Source organism: Embiotoca jacksoni, unplaced genomic scaffold (genome assembly GCF_022577435.1).
Source record: "Embiotoca jacksoni isolate LCO1_2020_lvr unplaced genomic scaffold, fEmbJac1.0.p SCAF_11, whole genome shotgun sequence".
Classification (NCBI taxonomy): domain Eukaryota; kingdom Metazoa; phylum Chordata; class Actinopteri; family Embiotocidae; genus Embiotoca; species Embiotoca jacksoni.
In genome coordinates this window covers 10199174-10215975 of record NW_027185241.1, presented here as the reverse complement: position 1 = coordinate 10215975, position 16802 = coordinate 10199174, and the positions used below count along the sequence as shown (strand labels likewise).

The 16802-nt window shown below is 43.0% G+C and overlaps 2 protein-coding genes across 3 annotated transcripts; both read right to left on the bottom strand.

Moving 5' to 3' along the window:
* Positions 1-1501: 1501 nt before the first annotated feature.
* LOC138194395 (zinc finger protein 668) lies at positions 1502-7620 on the bottom strand. The gene is made up of 4 exons (XM_069143091.1): positions 7304-7620; positions 6658-7156; positions 4694-5661; positions 1502-3033 (listed from the first exon to the last, which is right to left on the bottom strand). The coding sequence occupies exons 2-4, from the start codon at positions 7145-7147 to the stop codon at positions 2242-2244; spliced, it is 2250 nt and encodes a 749-aa protein (XP_068999192.1). The 5' UTR covers positions 7148-7156; positions 7304-7620; the 3' UTR covers positions 1502-2241.
* Positions 7621-11998: 4378 nt separating this feature from the next.
* Positions 11999-16035, bottom strand: znf576.2 (zinc finger protein 576, tandem duplicate 2). Of its 2 annotated transcripts, none has more exons than XM_069143090.1 (5): positions 15953-16035; positions 15009-15192; positions 14788-14903; positions 14007-14150; positions 11999-13814 (listed from the first exon to the last, which is right to left on the bottom strand). In XM_069143090.1, the coding sequence occupies exons 2-5, from the start codon at positions 15151-15153 to the stop codon at positions 12978-12980; spliced, it is 1242 nt and encodes a 413-aa protein (XP_068999191.1). In that variant the 5' UTR covers positions 15154-15192; positions 15953-16035; the 3' UTR covers positions 11999-12977. The 2 variants fall into 2 exon arrangements, with proteins under 2 accessions (XP_068999191.1, XP_068999190.1); XM_069143089.1 differs by lacking the exon at positions 15953-16035 and adding an exon at positions 15415-15901.
* Positions 16036-16802: the final 767 nt, after the last annotated feature.

The following is a 16802-nucleotide window of genomic DNA, read 5'->3' as shown; positions in this document are numbered from 1 at the left end:
TTTTATTTTTTTTTTTATTTATTTTTTTTTAATCTTATACATATGTATCGTTCTCTTTCCTTAAATAAAAAGTAGGTTTAAAAAATAAATATTAAAACCAATTGATAAGTACCACAGACAGATAAGCTTTACGACGCTTTTTTTTTTTTTTTTTTTTTTTTTTTTTTTATCAAGTGTAGTTCACGGTGAAATCTGATTTCGATTGATTGATTGAATGATTTAGATCCAGATCATTTGCATATAAATATGATATTTGTCGAATAATTCATTATCTGTAAACTGTGAGGTAGCCTTTGGTTTTTTTTTTAAATTATTTTTAGATTTGTGGGAATTCTGCAAATCTCACAATTTTGTCAGGTAATATAGAGAAACATAGTCATAATTAATATCAACAATAAATGTAGTAACACCCTACCAAAAGTCTGCTGTCAAAACACCAATGATGAAAGAAGTATTCAGATATTTTACTTGAACTGGACCAATAGGACCAGCCTTCCTCTTGGAGTGACCTTTGCTGGTTGAGGACTTCTGGGGAGGGTAACGGTGATCTTTAATTTCCTCTACTGGAACACAATCTGTGTGACTGTGGACTGGTGGAGTCCAAACTCTTCAGAGATGGTCTCGTAACCTTCTCCAGCCTAAAGAGCCAACAGATGTTAACTGAGGTCCTCACAAATCTCCTCTGTTCGTGTCCTGATACAATTTCACAAAGACGTGGAGAAGCTCAGTTTTAAAACCGAGCGCACGCTCACGCCTGATGAACATCCCATTGATTGAAAACACCTGAGGTTAATTTCACCTTCAAATTAACTGCTTATCCTGGAGGGTCACACTTTTTTTTTTTTTTTTTTTCCCCTCACAGATATGCAATATTGGATCATTTTTGCTCAATAAACAAATGATCAAGTTTCATTTCATTTCATTTTAATAAGTTCTCTTTGCATACTGCTAGGACTTGTGTGAAAATCAGATGATTTTCTTTGGTCATATTATTCAGAAACATTGAAAAATAGGTTCACAAATTCTCAAGCACCACTCTACTTCCTACTGCAAATAACTGCGCAAGTGATGTCTGTTGGATTTTTTTTTTTTCTGCTAAAACCAACCTAAACCAAATTAAAGGAGGACCACTACAGTATTGAGATGTTATGCTATTGTACAAGAACTAAATCTCCATGCCATATGAAGGACATATTGTGATTTCTAATAGGATTTTCTGAGCAATGATAATCACCTGCTTTATATGATGGTATAAATCTTGATGAAACCAGGATGTTTTTGACATTTTATAGGAAAGGTTCAAGTTTAACTACATAAATGCGGCGAAATCTGTGGATGTGCAGTTGTTTCTGAGTTTTTTTGTTTTGTTTGATGAGAGCAATATCTCAACACATACATGAATCAAATTCAGTAAATCATTCGGTCACACCAGTTCTCTCTCTCTCTCTCTCTCACACACACACACACACACACACACTAAAAAAAAAACTACAACAACATATTAAAGGATTTTACATTGTGGACTAATCTTTATTTATCTTTTGAAAAACACCTAAATATACCTGAAGAAAGTATAGATTCAGCAAATGCAAATCCCAAGGTGACTTAATGTCATATTATTGATAAGGTCAAGTGACTCTACCAAATAATCTAAGTTCGCAGCTGAAGACTAAAAAAAATCCTGCATTTTCATTCAACTAAATAAACAGTTTAAAAAAAACAAGTATTCTGTTTCCCCCACACAAAAACAAGGAAATAGTGGCAGACATCGGGAATATGAGTTAATGCCAGGAGGAATCCTGCACAGCATTGCATAGGCTTCTTCACTGTCCATTTCCCTTCGGTAGCCCAAAACGTCCACAAGCCCGAAACATCCAGAATGTAAATGAGAAAAAGAACTCGGAATGTTTGTTTAAATTACACAAATAATAGAAAAATCTTTCTTGCACCGAAACAAATATCAGTTACAGCAGTTTTTAAGAGTATATTCATACATGTGGCAGAAGTAGGAATAGTTAAAGGACAACCCTACACTGACATAAAACCATATGATGGTCGGTGTCCTGACGAGACAGAAATGTATACGTTATTCATTAAGGTATAATTCTGGCTGTATGATATCACCTCCATTTTTGGTTGAGGTGGCTACAATTATTGCAAAATACAGTGTGTGTCCTTCGCAGGGTTGGGAATATGACCACGGAGTGAGTTTATTCTACATTTCTGTGACCTCACTGTGTTTTATTTTTCCATATCAACTTCCATTTTAATATTGTCCTTTGGCCGCTTGTCGGCCAGTTGGCTCCATGTGGATGAGCACCAATCAAACTCAGGACCAGGAGACCGAGACTCCTTCTTTATATCTACTACCGGTCCAGAGGGTGCTGTCTGAGCGTTAACCGCGGGGTCTATTTTCAATTGCTTCCCTTCAGCATATAGATCTGTCTGTTCAGCGTTTGTTTCAACAATCACTTTGCTGTCGTGGTTTTTAAGTTCTTGTCCGTCAGTACCATTATCCTGCCCTGAGATTTCAACTTCTTCTGGCTCGTGTTTAACAGGAAGAAGAGGAATGTTGGTCATCACAGAATCAGATGAGCTACACTTCTTCGACAAATCCAGAGGAGCTTCTGTATCCTGTTTAATCCCAGTGCACAGATCCAGGGGGGCGTCCAGCGGCGCTCCGAGAGCAGGCGAGAGAGCCGCTTGAGGCAGCGCCTGCATAGTTGGAACTCGTAGTGTCTGAGGGACTGCAGATGGTAGCCCGTTACTCTCAGATGCACAGACAGGAAGAAAGAAGACGAGGTTCATACTTTTGTCAAGGGTTAGCTTCCATAACCCGGCTGATGGACCAGAGTCAGCAGAAACACCTCCTGTCAGAAGCTCTGGACTGCTGGAATCCTTCACTGGTGCAGCGGGGTCGTTCGAAACAGCGGCAGGCGCGGCGGCCGTGTTTGCTGCCGAGTTGGGTTCCTCTTTGAGCATTTTGGTCTGAGGCAAAGAGCTCCTCGAGGTCTGGCGTTTTTTGGGAGCATTCTGGAACAGGACAAACAACAAGAACATGCCCGTCATTCAACCGGCGATGCAAAACCAAAGTTGTGACACACAAATACGTCTGAAGACTTCCAAGTTTGGGGAATATGCTCACTCCCATTCTTTCTAAGTTACGAGAAGATCGGTAGCACTGTCACGTCTGTGCAGTAAACATGAAGCTACCACCAGCAGCCAGAAAGACCGGAAACAGGCCAACGGTGAGGCTGGCCTCCATCCACGCGTAGAATCCACCTACCGATGGACTAAAGCTCAGGAACATCCGGAAAATGAATCAACGTATTTTCCAAATTGCCTAAATTGATACAAGTTTAAATCTCAGTGAAAGTTCATTATAAAGGCGATGCCTCTGCCTATTGGTGTGGCCGAAGTCAGGCCCTCCAGGATTTTGCCGAGTTGTTTTGTGATTGTTGCAATCAAAAATGCTTCATTTTGCAGTGTTTTTTTTTTCTCAAAAACTGTGATGCAATCTGTGAAGTTTTTTTTCTCGTTATAAAGTTGCAAGTCGAGGAGACAGAGTGGATATTTTTCCTAACTGCTACCTAATAAAGAAGGAGTCACATATAATCACTTCCAATGATAATAAGCATACTGCACATAATAGAACTACACAGATGATATAACACCTGAATTTACTCTTGTAATCATGAATGCAAGAGATTTACAGTAGATTTTTTTTGATTTTTGATTTTGATTTTATACACTTTATTAATCCCCGAGGGGAAATTTCTTCACTGCAGCAGGGGGGCTCTCAGGGGGGAGTTGCTGCAGCAGGCTGCCACTAGCGCAGCGCCAGGTAACCTGACCTGAGGTGCATGTTTTTGGATGATGGGAGGAAGCCGGAGAACCCGGAGAGAACCCACGCAAGCACAGGGAGAACATGCAAACTCCGCACAGAAAGGCCCAGGACCGGATTCGAACCCGGAACCTTTTTGCTGTGAGGCGACAATGCTAACCACTGCACCACCGTGCCACCCCTGGTAGATAGCCAGATTCCTAATGTTTCGTGTAAACGTTAAAATAATATCAAAACCAAGACAAGACCTAAAACTGAGACATTAGTACACATGTAAACGCCTGATCCAGGTTTCTAATCCTCGGTTGGCACAGAAATTATTTTCTGAAATGTTAAGAAATCCCCTGCACACACAAACATGGACACTACTAGGACCATGCATGTCGAAAAAGAATATAAGTAGGTTTCTATTGTTGCATTTAAATTCGATATCATGAATAGTGGTCAAAACCAGGATCCTGGTAAACTCAGTCATTGCAAAAAAAAAGGCTCATACGAATTTTGCACATTTTTTGTTTTTGAAAAAATGTTCACCAGAAAGTCACATCTTGAATGTTGACGTTTCCGGGAGCATTTAAAATCCACCACCAAAGAAACGTGCCCTCTCACCCACACCGCTACGTGACAATAATTTACCAGCAGCTGAAGCGGACGACAGGCTCGGTCACGGATCACAGAGTTTGTCCAATTCTCGTGTCTGTGCTTAAACTAAAACTAACAACTGAGTGGAAGTGGAAATCTGCAGAGTAAAGTCTTATATGACTTCAATTAAAATGTAAAAAAAAAAAAAAAAAAAAAAGTGGCACGCTCCTTTAAAACGCTTACATCACCTCAATGTCCCACACTCACCGCAGGCTGAGATGTTTGTCCACAGGTCTTGAGGTGGCTGTCGTAGTTCTGCTGGTGGGGGAAGCCCAGTCCGCAGCTTTGACACAGGCAGGGTGACTGGCCAGCATGACCGCCCATGTGGGACATCAGCAGCAAGGCCGACCGGAACCCCTTTCCACATTCGGCGCATTTCAGCACCCTCTGGTGGGCCCCGGCGTGGTTCTTCAGCTCCTCTGAGGTGTCAAATATCTGTCCGCACTCCAAACATCTGATCTCGTCCGGCGTCTCGTTGGGCTCCTGGTTGCCCCAGCAACCGGTGTCCTTCTTGTGCTGCTGGAAGTCCCCCTGATTGAGAAACTCCCTCAGACAGGCCACGCAGTGAATGCGTTCGGGCACACACTTGTGTTGGCGGTAGAGCGTGGCCAGGCGGAAGTGGCACCGGCATCGCACGCACGTGTAAGGCAACAAACCCAGGTGGGAGAAGCTGTGTTTCAGGAGGGCGTTCTTCGTGCTAAAGGTCTTTGGGCAGTCTGTGCATTTGAAGTTGCGGTGGCACACTCTCCTCTGGTGGCGCCGGAGGGATTTTTCAGACGAGAAATTGCGGCCGCACACTTCGCACGCAACGTTCACCGTGCATTTGTGTAACTGCACGTGATTCTCGCAGTCCTTCAGGGAGGTAAACACACGTTTGCACAGGTCACACTCGTAAAACTCGTCCTCGAAGTGGGTCCGAGACAGGTGGTCCTTCAGGTCCTCCTGCGACTGAAAGCCCAACGGACAGATGCGACACCGGAGACGTTCCACTTTGGCACGGGCGTGCGTGCGCAGGTGGACGCGGTAGTTGTATATTTGACAGAAGCGCTTCCCACATTCGGCACAACAGTACGGGCGTGCTCCTGTGTGCAGGTTCATGTGGTCTTGGAGCTTGAATTTGGAGGACAGCTGGAGATCACAGACGCTGCAGCGGGAGTCCTCCGAATGACCCGACTCTGTGGGGAAAGAAAAGGAAATCCAGCGGATGAGAGTAAATAATGAGTGTCAGGCAGGAGAAACTACGGATGACAACATGATCACTATTTTTATTAATCTGATCTATCTACGATGGACTGAAGCATCCATTATCGGTGTACTTTTGGTATCAACTCATGTCAGTTTTGAAAAGTTAAGCCTGGTGATATGTGAATAAATCCCATGAAAAGTACTTTTACAATTTCTCAAATCGATCAGAGGGTTTTGGCCTATTTGTTCTTACTTAACGGCAGTCAATTGCTAAGTCCTTTTTCTTTTCTTTTTTATTTTACTAAAAAAGTTTGAAATTATTTTGTTTGTTGGACTTTTACAGTGAAAAAAAGTGAGCAGCACGTAGTCATTCAGCAAGTATGCGCCCCATTTGATGACAAAAAAAGGTCAAAAACTACATACATTCATAAACATACATTCTCTTATTAGAAAGTAAGGAACTATTGGTGATGCTGCTGCTGCTTGTGATGTGGTCTTGGTAAAAAAAATGGTTGGCATCATTTCAACCACAGGTCTTTCAAATTCCATATAATTGGGCCCATGCCATTCAATATACAGTAGCAGTATTTTGACAGTGGCAGGTCGTTGTTGAGGGGTGAAAAACGGGTGAGCAACATATACTTTTATTTGACACAAAAGCTAAAGATTTCCAAAACAGCTGAATATATGTGTTTATCGTGGTGTGAAAAACCCTGAAAAAGGAAAAGTATCAAAATAAATCACGTGTTTACTCTTCGAAAACAACAACAACATCCAAAACAGGCTAATTTACTGCTATTATGTGACTTCCCCTCCCCCCCCCCTCCCCCCCTAAGAGTGTATTAGTAAGGATTGCTCGCCTATCACAAGTAAATCTGAATGACTTGCGAGTCGCGGCTTGCACCTGCTTGTGCACTGATATCAGTAATGGTCAATACGTGTGGGTGCGTATGTGGTATCTATAGCCTGTGGCAAATCAGTCATACCATTGCTGAGCCCCTCTTCTTCCTCATCATCCTCTTCCTCATCCTCCTCATACACCTCTGAAACGTCGCTGTCGTCTGAGTCATCCTCCTTTTCCTGCCGCGCTTCTGTTGTTCCCTCTTGGGCAGCGGGTTCGTCAGCTTTCGGTTCTCCTTCTTGCTGCTCGGTGGTCAGCGGGTCGACGACTGCGGGTTCTCGTCCGGCCGTGGGATTATCTTGCACGCTCAGTGTTGACTGTGTACACTGTGATATCTCCGCCACAGAAAGCACTGCGGTTTGTTGGGCGTCTGAGGGCTGCCTTTCCGCACCTTCTTCTTTCCCATCCCTGGTCAGCCGTCTTTGTTTGTGCGAGGCCGAAAGTGAGGCGGGAGAGTGGCTGGGTGGGAATGACTCATGAGGTGATGTTCCTCTATCAGAAGTCCCCTGCGGCTGCAGGATGTCCGGAAACCCCAACTCTGTCAGCTGGATGTCAATGGTGTATTCAATGGACATGATTGCTGGCTGAGGAGTTCATGAAACGCAGACGTGTTCAATCAACATCTTACATTGACATCGAGAGTTTAAGACTGTAAACATGCATCTATTAATAAATAAATAAATAATAATAATAATAATAATAATAATATAGATTTAAGACAGTGCACTTACCTGTCGAGCGACTACATCTGTATTTAAATATGTTAGTCAGCCTTCGTGGAAATTCTTTCACGACACACCTTAAAGCATTGTTGGCCACCTCGCTCACCTGGCAGCAGGAACTGATGATGGAAGAGTAGCTTCACAAGCCGCTTACCCGATAGGTTAGCTTTTTTTTTATTTTAAAATTACAAAGCAAATGAGACGCGTAATTTGTACGGGCAAAAAAAAAATATAACATTCAGCAGCACGCCGTGGAAATAGAGGGATAATTAGCTTGGTAGACAGCGACAAACGAACTACTACTGCAGCTCATACGCATCGTTGTATTGGGAACAAGAAAGGAAAACAAATGAAGCAGCAGAAAGAAGAGGAGGGAAATGCGCTGGGGCGCTCGAGCACACCTGGCGTCTGGGAGTGGTATTACACGTTATATCACCGCACAGATGTGCATACATGCGGAGGAGATATTTTATATTAACCAAATAGATCAAATAAAGATCAATAGATCAAAAGATTTTTTTTTTTCGTTGACTTTTAGACAGAGGAGACCGGAGCCAGAATACAAGTTAAAAGGTTTAATCAGCAGTTGATTAATCTTGTACATGAGGAGCGTTTTAACAATGCACCGACATCATGTGGTTACAGAGTAAAAGGCTCAGAGTATGAGCGTTTACAGTCAGCATTTATATGACTCTTGTGGGCGTGGTCCTCGTCGACTCAGATGATACATTTCTCTTCAGGCTGAGGCCTTGGCCTTCACAATTATCTATTCGATAAAGGGCCTGTTATTGACTACTTGATGAAAATAACAAGTTGCACAGCGGTGAGCCATCTCTACACAGGCACAAAGAGTTGTTCAAGGACGTGTCTCCACGTATTTTACCATATAAAAATGAAATTCTTATAACACGGATGCTTGGTAATTCAAATTACTTTTACAATGTAAATCTCTTATTGTCTATTATCAATGAAAAAAATACTGACAGTATTAACAATAGTTCTAACTGCTTTGTTTATTACTGGTTTAATAAAAGCATCAATCATGAAAAGTAATTAAGTTAATTTACTCAAGTACTGCGGGCCTACTTGAGTATCAGAGATTATAAGACTTTAACCACACCAGTCTGGATAAAGTACTGCCAACTTTGCACCAGCATGTTTACTGCCCCACCCAGAACAATAAAACCCCGGATCTCCTGTATGCTAATGCCATGGATACATACAGTGCTACTGCCCTTCCCCCCCTTGGTAGGTCGGATCACAACCTGGTCCTGCTGACTCCAAAGTATGTTCCTCTGGTGCAGAGGCAGCCTGTAACCACCAGGACTGTGAAGAGGTGGACACAGGAGGCTAAAGACGCCCTGCAGGACTGCTTTGAGTCCACGGACTGGGATGTGCTGTGTGGACCACATGGGGAGGACATCAACAGCATGACGGACTGTATCACAGAATACATCAAATTCTGTGAACACACCACCGTACCATCCTGGACTGTACGCTGCTTCCCCAACAACAAGCCGTGGATCACCGGTGACCTGAAGATGCTTCTTAATCAGAAGAAAGCAGCCTTCAGGTCTGGGGACAGGGACGAGCTCAGGAGAGTGCAGCACCACCTGAAGGAGAAGCTGAGGGAGTGCAAGGACTCCTACAGGAGGAAGCTGGAGGCCAAACTCCAGCAGAACAACGTGAGGGAGGTGTGGACCGGTATGAAGGAGATTACTGGGTTCAAAGGGAGAGAGAGACAACCAGGGGGCTCCCTGGAGAGGAACAATGAGCTAAACTGTTTCTTCAACAGGTTTAGTTCACCGCCCTCATCTGTCTCCTCCACACCTCACACCTCCCAAACACCTCTGCTGCCTTCACCCCTCCCCCCTCCGTCCCACCTGGTGAGCTGCATGGACACAGAGTCCTCAACTCCAAAGGGCTCTTCCACCATCGACACCATGATACCCCTCACTGTAACGACTGGCCAGGTTAGGAGACAGCTGGAGAGACTCCACCAGCGCAAGGCTGCAGGACCTGACGGCATCAGCCCCGGGGTCCTGAAGACCTGACGCCGTCCAGCTGGCTGAGGTCCTACAACACCTCTTCAACCTGAGCCTGAAGCAGGAGGAAGTCCCGGTGCTGTGGAAGACGTCCTGCCTGGTTCCTGTCCCCAAGAAAACGACTCCATCTGGCCTCAACGACGACCGACCGGTTGCCCTCACATCTCATGTGATGAAGGTGCTGGAGAGGCTGGTCTTGGCCCACCTCAGGCCGCTGGTGAAATCTTCTCTGGACCCTCTGCAATTTACGTACCAGCCTCATGTGGGAGTGGACGACGCCATCATCTACCTGCTGCAACGAGCTCAGTCTCACCTGGATGGAACCGGTGGCTCTGTGAGAATCACTTTCTTTGATTTCTCCAGTGCATTCAACACCATCCAACCACTGCTGCTGAGTGAGAAGCTGCGGGTGGACATGGGTGATGTGGGTGGACACGTCCACCGTCTCCTGGATCACTGACTACCTGACAGGCAGACCACAGTTTGTCCGTCTGGGCAGTGTGCTGTCTGATACGGTGGTCAGTGGTATTGGAGCTCCACAGGGAACTGTTCTGTCTCCCTTCCTGTTCACCTTATACACCACTGACTTCCAGTACAACTCAGAGTCCTGCCATCTGCAGAAGTTCTCTGATGACTCTGCAGTGGTCGGGTGTATAAGGGATGGACAGGAGGACGAGTACAGGGCAGTAGTGGAGGACTTTGTGGAGTGGGCGGGAAGAAATCACCTGCTCCTGAACGTGGCCAAGACCAGAGAGATGGTGGTCGACTTCAGGAGGAAGACGACGGCTCCACAACCGCTGAGTGTTCTGGGAGAGGAGGTGGACATGGTTGAGGAGTACAAGTACCTGGGTGTCTCCATGACAACAGACTGAACTGGAAGACCAACATCAACGCTGTCTACAAGAAGGTGATGAGTCGACTCTTTTTCTTGAGGAAACTCCGATCCTTCAATGTGTGCAGCGAGATGTTAGAGATGTTCTACCAGTCTGTTGTGGCCAGTGCATTGTACTTCACTGTGGTCTGCTGGGGGAGCAGCATTGGAGCCGGTGACACCAACAGACTTAACAAACTGGTTAAGAAGGCCGGCTCCATCATCGGCTACAAACTGGACAGCCTGGAAAAGGTGGTGGAGAGGAGGACGCTGAGGAAACTATTATCCACATCGGATAATCCTGACCACCCTCTCCACCACCCGCTGGAGGGACAGCGGAGCACTTTCTCCAACAGACTCCTCCAGCTCTGCTGTCACAAGGACAGATACAGGAGATCATTCCTACCGACCGCAATAAGACTGTACAATAACTCACCTCTGGTCAAATCCATCACACAACAATAACACTGTTGTCTGTTTTTCTTGGTTGTTTAAATATAAAAAAAACCAAAAAACTTTGCACTATTGTTTAGTTTTAATTTAATTATTCTATTCGATTTTATTTTATTGTATATACTGTGCATTTTTATATTTTTTTACTGTTGTTTTATTTCTTTCCTGTATCTATAAATGCTGCTGTAGTGAGAAAAAAAAAAATTCCCCTTGGGGATTAATAAAATAACTATCTATCTATCTATCTATCTATCTATCTATCTATCTATTATAGAAAAAGTCCAAAAGATGAAAATAGATTTATATGTCAGAACTTTCTTTTTTCTTCTTTTCCCTCCCAGTAATCATGACGACCCCTCAGATGCATCTGCTGTCTCTTTATATACAACTGGATATAAAATAGCAAGAACACTACCATGCTACTCTTAAAATCAATTAAATATATAATAACATATAAGTCAGAGGGCCAAAATAAGTACCTTCACACCTTACTTTGCTACTAATGCTTATGTCTAGTACTGTGCAGTACTTTTACTTGCAATAGAGTAATTTAAGGATCTGAATACTTCTTCCACCACTAAATTGCATCATATTTTCTAGGTTCATTATTCCAAATAACAGTATGTATATTAAAATAGTAAGTTAGATGTAGCAGAGAATCAGAAGTACATGTACAAATTAAATGAGTTGACTTATTCCACTGTAAGTGTCAGATACAACCTTGTTTGAGAAATATAAAATATATAAAAGAAAATGACATTGCCATCATTATTATGGATTATCATGTGGTAGAAAGTTTTTGAAAACATCTGCACATATTTATCTCACATTCCATCAATTCTCTTCCATTCAAGTGCTCATACAAAATCCTATTACCGTTGTGTGACAGTAAATGTTTATTATGTATTCATTAACATGATTACGACATAAGAAAACCAAAATGATGACACGCTCCAACTATGTAGGACATACAGAAATAGTTAAAATAGTGAGGTTAAACATGATCAATATTTTAATCAATACTTTGAATCGTGTCCAGGCTCACTATTGATTTGCTTTAATGGATGAGCTGCCCAACAGAAAAGATGCGCAGCGACCAAATCAGCACATCAGAGAGCCAAACTGCTGGCTTTCTAAACAATGTAAAATCTTTCTCCTGCAGCCTTTTAAAAATACCAGGCATTCTTAATATAAACTACTAAATAAGACGGTAATACCATTACCATTTGACGTCCAGCGAGTCCCGTCCTAAAAACGCACGTCGTGTGATCGACACAAACAAGCCACTAGGACGTGTTGGTGAATTAGAGGTGAGAACAAAGACAAGAAGTCAAGTTATTTCTTCAGCAGCCTCCCTCAGGACAGCATTTTATTATTACATTTTTGCAGTGTCCAGACACATTGCAGTGGGGGAGCGAAACAATCCAATCAGTGAGTAACATGATATACACAGTTCCTTATGGGGCATTAAAAAGCCGTGAGTCCCACTTCAGAAATGTCAGACATGAAATATTATTTTTGAAAAGTGAAAAAATAAAGGATAAATTTGAGCTTAAGACAAACCAGGATTATAGTGGATCATTTCTGCCCACATGCCAAAACACTCCACATTGAATCTGAAGCACTCAGGCAAAAATATTTTTTGCAGAACATAATCATGGTGTCTTAAAATTCTTCCTCAATGAGACTTAATTTAGAAATTAACAGTCAAAATGTTAAGTGTAAAAATGCACAATATGAACCAGAAGCTGTACATAACACATTTGTTTTGACAAACTGTCTACACATTCCAACATAGTATCTCTACTAGGCATCTAATTTACTCCAAAACTTACAAAAAAAAAAAATGTATTTACCCAATCGGTTTTGGTAAAACAAGAGGAAAAAACAAACAAACAAAAAAACCATAAAAACTTTTTTTAAACCACAAAGTGAGTTGAACAACTCAAGACACCAAGTAATAAAAAGTCATACCACACGCATTTCACACTAAAAAAAAAAAAAAATTTAAATCATTTAAAAAGTTAATCAAACAGTTTCGGCTTTTATAAATAAACTATGAAAAATGGTGTAAAAGATGGATTTAACATTTGGTTAGTCAATTTAGGAGATGTGCGTTTGTCCAAACTTTCAACAGATCATAATCAAACTCAACTTTAAATCCAAAACTCGCTAAAACTTGATTTTCAAAACCATTCCAAATTCATCCGGAATAGCATCTGGAGTAGGAGATCTCCAAAGTTAAAAGAAAAAACAATTCAGGACTAAAATCTTCAAAAAAACATAATCTTTCCGCAAGGTCCCCATGTCTCAATTATCTCTTTGCACTTGGGTTTTCAGGCTTTTCCTCTGGGTGGCTTTTCTGGTGAGCTTTCATGGTGCGCTCGCGGCCAAAGCTCTTCCCGCAGGTTGGACAGGCGAAGCGGCCGACGGCGTGAGCCCGAGACATGTGGGCGTCCAGCTGCTCAGGACGGGCGAAGCTCTCCTCACATTCTTCACAGGGATGGGCTTTCCGCGGGGTGTGCTTCTCCTTCTTGTGAGTGCGGAGCTGAATCAAGCCGGGGAACGTGAGATCACATTCAGGACAGGGGTGCTGACGGGTCGGAGTGGGGTCTGCTTTGGGTTTCTTCTCCTTTGCTTGACTGTCATCCTCGGGACTTTTTTTATCTTCTGTTGCCGATTTGGGTGTCGCTTTTGGAGGACGGCCGCGCTTTGCTCCGGCTGCTTTTCCTTTTTCTTCTGCTGGGATTTCTGCCGACTCCGATGTGCTGCTGGCCTTCGCGGCCTCCTCGGACACCTCTGCCTCATCCTTCTTTTTCCGCTTCCCCTTTTTCTCAGCAACCGCCGGGTCTTCCGCTTTGGAGGGTCGTCCGCGTTTCTTGACAGACGAAGCGCTGCCGTTGCATTGCTGCCCTTCAGGGTACTTCTCCTGGTGCTCTACCAGCTCGGATTCGGCGTCGAATCCTTGACCACACTTCTTACAGCGGTGGGTTTTTGCAGAGTCCTCCGGCTGTTCTGCAGTCTCTACATCTGGGCGGGGATGCTGGGTCAGGCGATGAGCACGCAGCAGTCCAGCACTACGGAAGGTTTCATTGCAATCTTTACAAACCATCTGTCTCTCTGGACACACCTGTCTTCTATGGGATGTCAGCTAAAAAAAAAAAAAAAAAGGCAAGAAGGAAAAAGTTACATAGAAACATTAAAAACAAACTAAAATGTGCAGTTCATTTGCTATTTGTAAAAAAAAAAAATAAAAAAAATCATTTCAATATTCACCATACGGCCCTGGGCTTTGACATTCACCGTGTTATTGAGTTTTAAAGCAAACGTATATTATACTCACTTCCGAGAATGTTTTAAAGCTCTCCTTGCAATGAACACATTTGAAAGGCTTGTCATCCTTGCTGTGTGTTGGCTGGTGCTGCGTCAGTTCCTCAGATGACAGAAATGTGCGGTCGCACACGTAGCATGTGAACAATGTGTTTCCCTGGAAAGAGACAAAATACAGAGGAACCAACGTTTTTACACAAAGAGTTATTAGAGGACAAGTGAAAAACGGGAGCTGATCTTGGGTTACTAACAACTCAAATACATAAAACGTATTTACCGCGTAATCTCTTGAAACAGTAACATCCATATATGTTACACACTATTTTCAAACATCCATCACAATATTACAAAACATCTTACTCAAAACAACTGTGGGCTCGTTGTGTCTTTTAAAATGTCTTTCTTGTATTGCTACTCCATTGAATAACGGGTGCCTGAAGAATACAAACCTGCTTCTTCAACTATACGAGTACTCTCACACCAAGATAATTAGTGAATGGTGAATAAAAAGGGAAAAAAAATAAAAAATCACTGTGTCATGAAAGTTAGTGTCGTTATGTCGGGTTGAACATAGATTTCGATGATGAAACCATCATAAACACCGGTCAAAAAGCAAATTCAGGCATTAACGAGCAAACAGCATAAAGGTTAGGTTAGATAGTTACTTTATTAATCCCCGAGGGGACATTTTTTTCCCCCGCTACAGCAGCATACAGGAAGCAATAAGACAATAACAGAATAATAGAAAGCAATAAAATAGCAGTAAAAAATATAAAATGTAGTGCGAGTCTCACCTGCTGAAGCTGTTGCTTGTACTCTTCCCGGTGGCTCTTCTTCATGTGCCTCTCCTTGGCTTTGGCACTGCAGAAAGTGATGAAGCACTGGAAACACTGCAGATTCTCATGCTGGTCTAAGAGGACAGGTGAAGATCACAAAGACAACGTTAGTATGTTTTGGGTTTTTTGTGCCACTTTCGGGACACAGAATGAATCTCGTGACCACTTGATCCCCTTACAGGACTGGACGGAGGGGGCCGGAGGTCCGTTCAAAGTGACGGGTTTGTATGGCTCGGCTGGCTTTTCGGGGGGAGCTTCTGGAGGCGGATCCGGCAAGCCCCGTCCCATCACTATCTCCTCTATGTTCAAAATTTCAGAGTCCATCCCGTAGGTACAGCGGCGGGTTCCCAAGTCACAACTTTCCTGGATTCAATTAAAAGAACGATGCAGAAACAAATGAACGACCGACAGATTAAATATCGCAGGTTTGATTAAACAGCGGGAAACACAGCGCTGTTATCATCATCATCATCATCATCATCACCGATCACACTAATAACTAGTTATGGTCCCGCAGCCAACATATGGAAATCACTACTGCTAGTCTAAGATGAGGTAAATAATAATAATAATAATAAATAGTACCGTTTTTTAAATGCACAACGCGTGAAGCCTCGGAGGATGTTTACTATCGGTGCACTCAAGTTTTAGCTCCTGCTGGCTAACGTTTAGGCCGCTACAGCTAAGCTAACTAGCTCCACGCGAGCCTTCCGGCCGCTCGACAGAAACGGACCCGGTGGAAACGGACCCGGTCGGTAAACGGAACAATTTGCACAACAGGCAACAGCTTCGCTTTAAACGTGCGAGCGCGCAGCCGACGCCGATAACAAAGTAAGAAAGCTACTCAGAGAGCGGGATAACGGCTGGCTCGCGGGCTAGCTCGCGCTAACAACACTGGCTCTGCCATTCAAAGAAGACTTCCTCGAGCCTTTTCTCTTTTTTTTTTTCTCCAACACACTTTTAACTCTTTGTCCGGCGCGTGCGCGCAGCCGCCGTGAAACAAAACACGCGAGAGCCGCGTTTAACCGCCTCTAACCGACGGCACGCGGCGCGGGGGAGGGAAGAAGAAGAAGAAGAAGAAGAAGAAGAAGAAGAAGAGCGGAGTCGTTACTCGTTACTGTACCTCTGCAGCTCTTTGAAGGCAGTTTGACTGAGCGAGAGTTTGACCTCACAGAAGTACAACCGCTAGATCGGACACTGCTGCGCGTGCGTGCGTGTGTGTGCGTGCGCGCGGTTGTAATAGCCGTTGGTACAACTAAGATGGCTGCCGAACAGCAACCGGAGAAGTCCTCGATGGTTTTTTTTGTTTTTTTTATATATCGAGACAAAACATTCAAAAAAAAAATTTTTTTTTTAAATTTGAGATCAGACAAGTTTGATCTTCGCTGACACGGAGGACCAAGTCTCTGTTGTATAGAGGGACAAAAAACAAAAAAACAAAAACCCTTTTAATATAAACGAAGCGCTTTGCGTGCAACGATTTTACTTAACGTGATATAATAGATGTTGTTTTCCGGATGTTAGTTGGTGTTACATGTTCAGATAATGTACCGAGAAATAAAACCAGCCGCAGCACGTACACGAACAGCTGAACCTGAACGGAAATGAATTTGAACCGTTTTTAAATACTTGTCTTTTCTATATTGTCTGATTCTATGTTTGATTTTTAATCACGTGACCCAAAACGACTTCTATAAAACTACTTATTGTCATTTTAATGTTTTTATATAATTCTCTCTCTCTCTCACACACACAGTGTAAACTGTGTCCTATTTTACCAAAAACACTTTTCACTTCTTTAAACGAACAGATGCCCTTTTCTGACTTTAATGCACCTTTTACACCATTTATTTGTACAATATTTCTCTATGATATCTGAAGTATTCTTTTTTCTTTTTTTACCTCATAAATAACACACCTCTGTATATTAATATATTTTAACTTAGTTATAGCATGTAGCTTAAGTGGTTTTC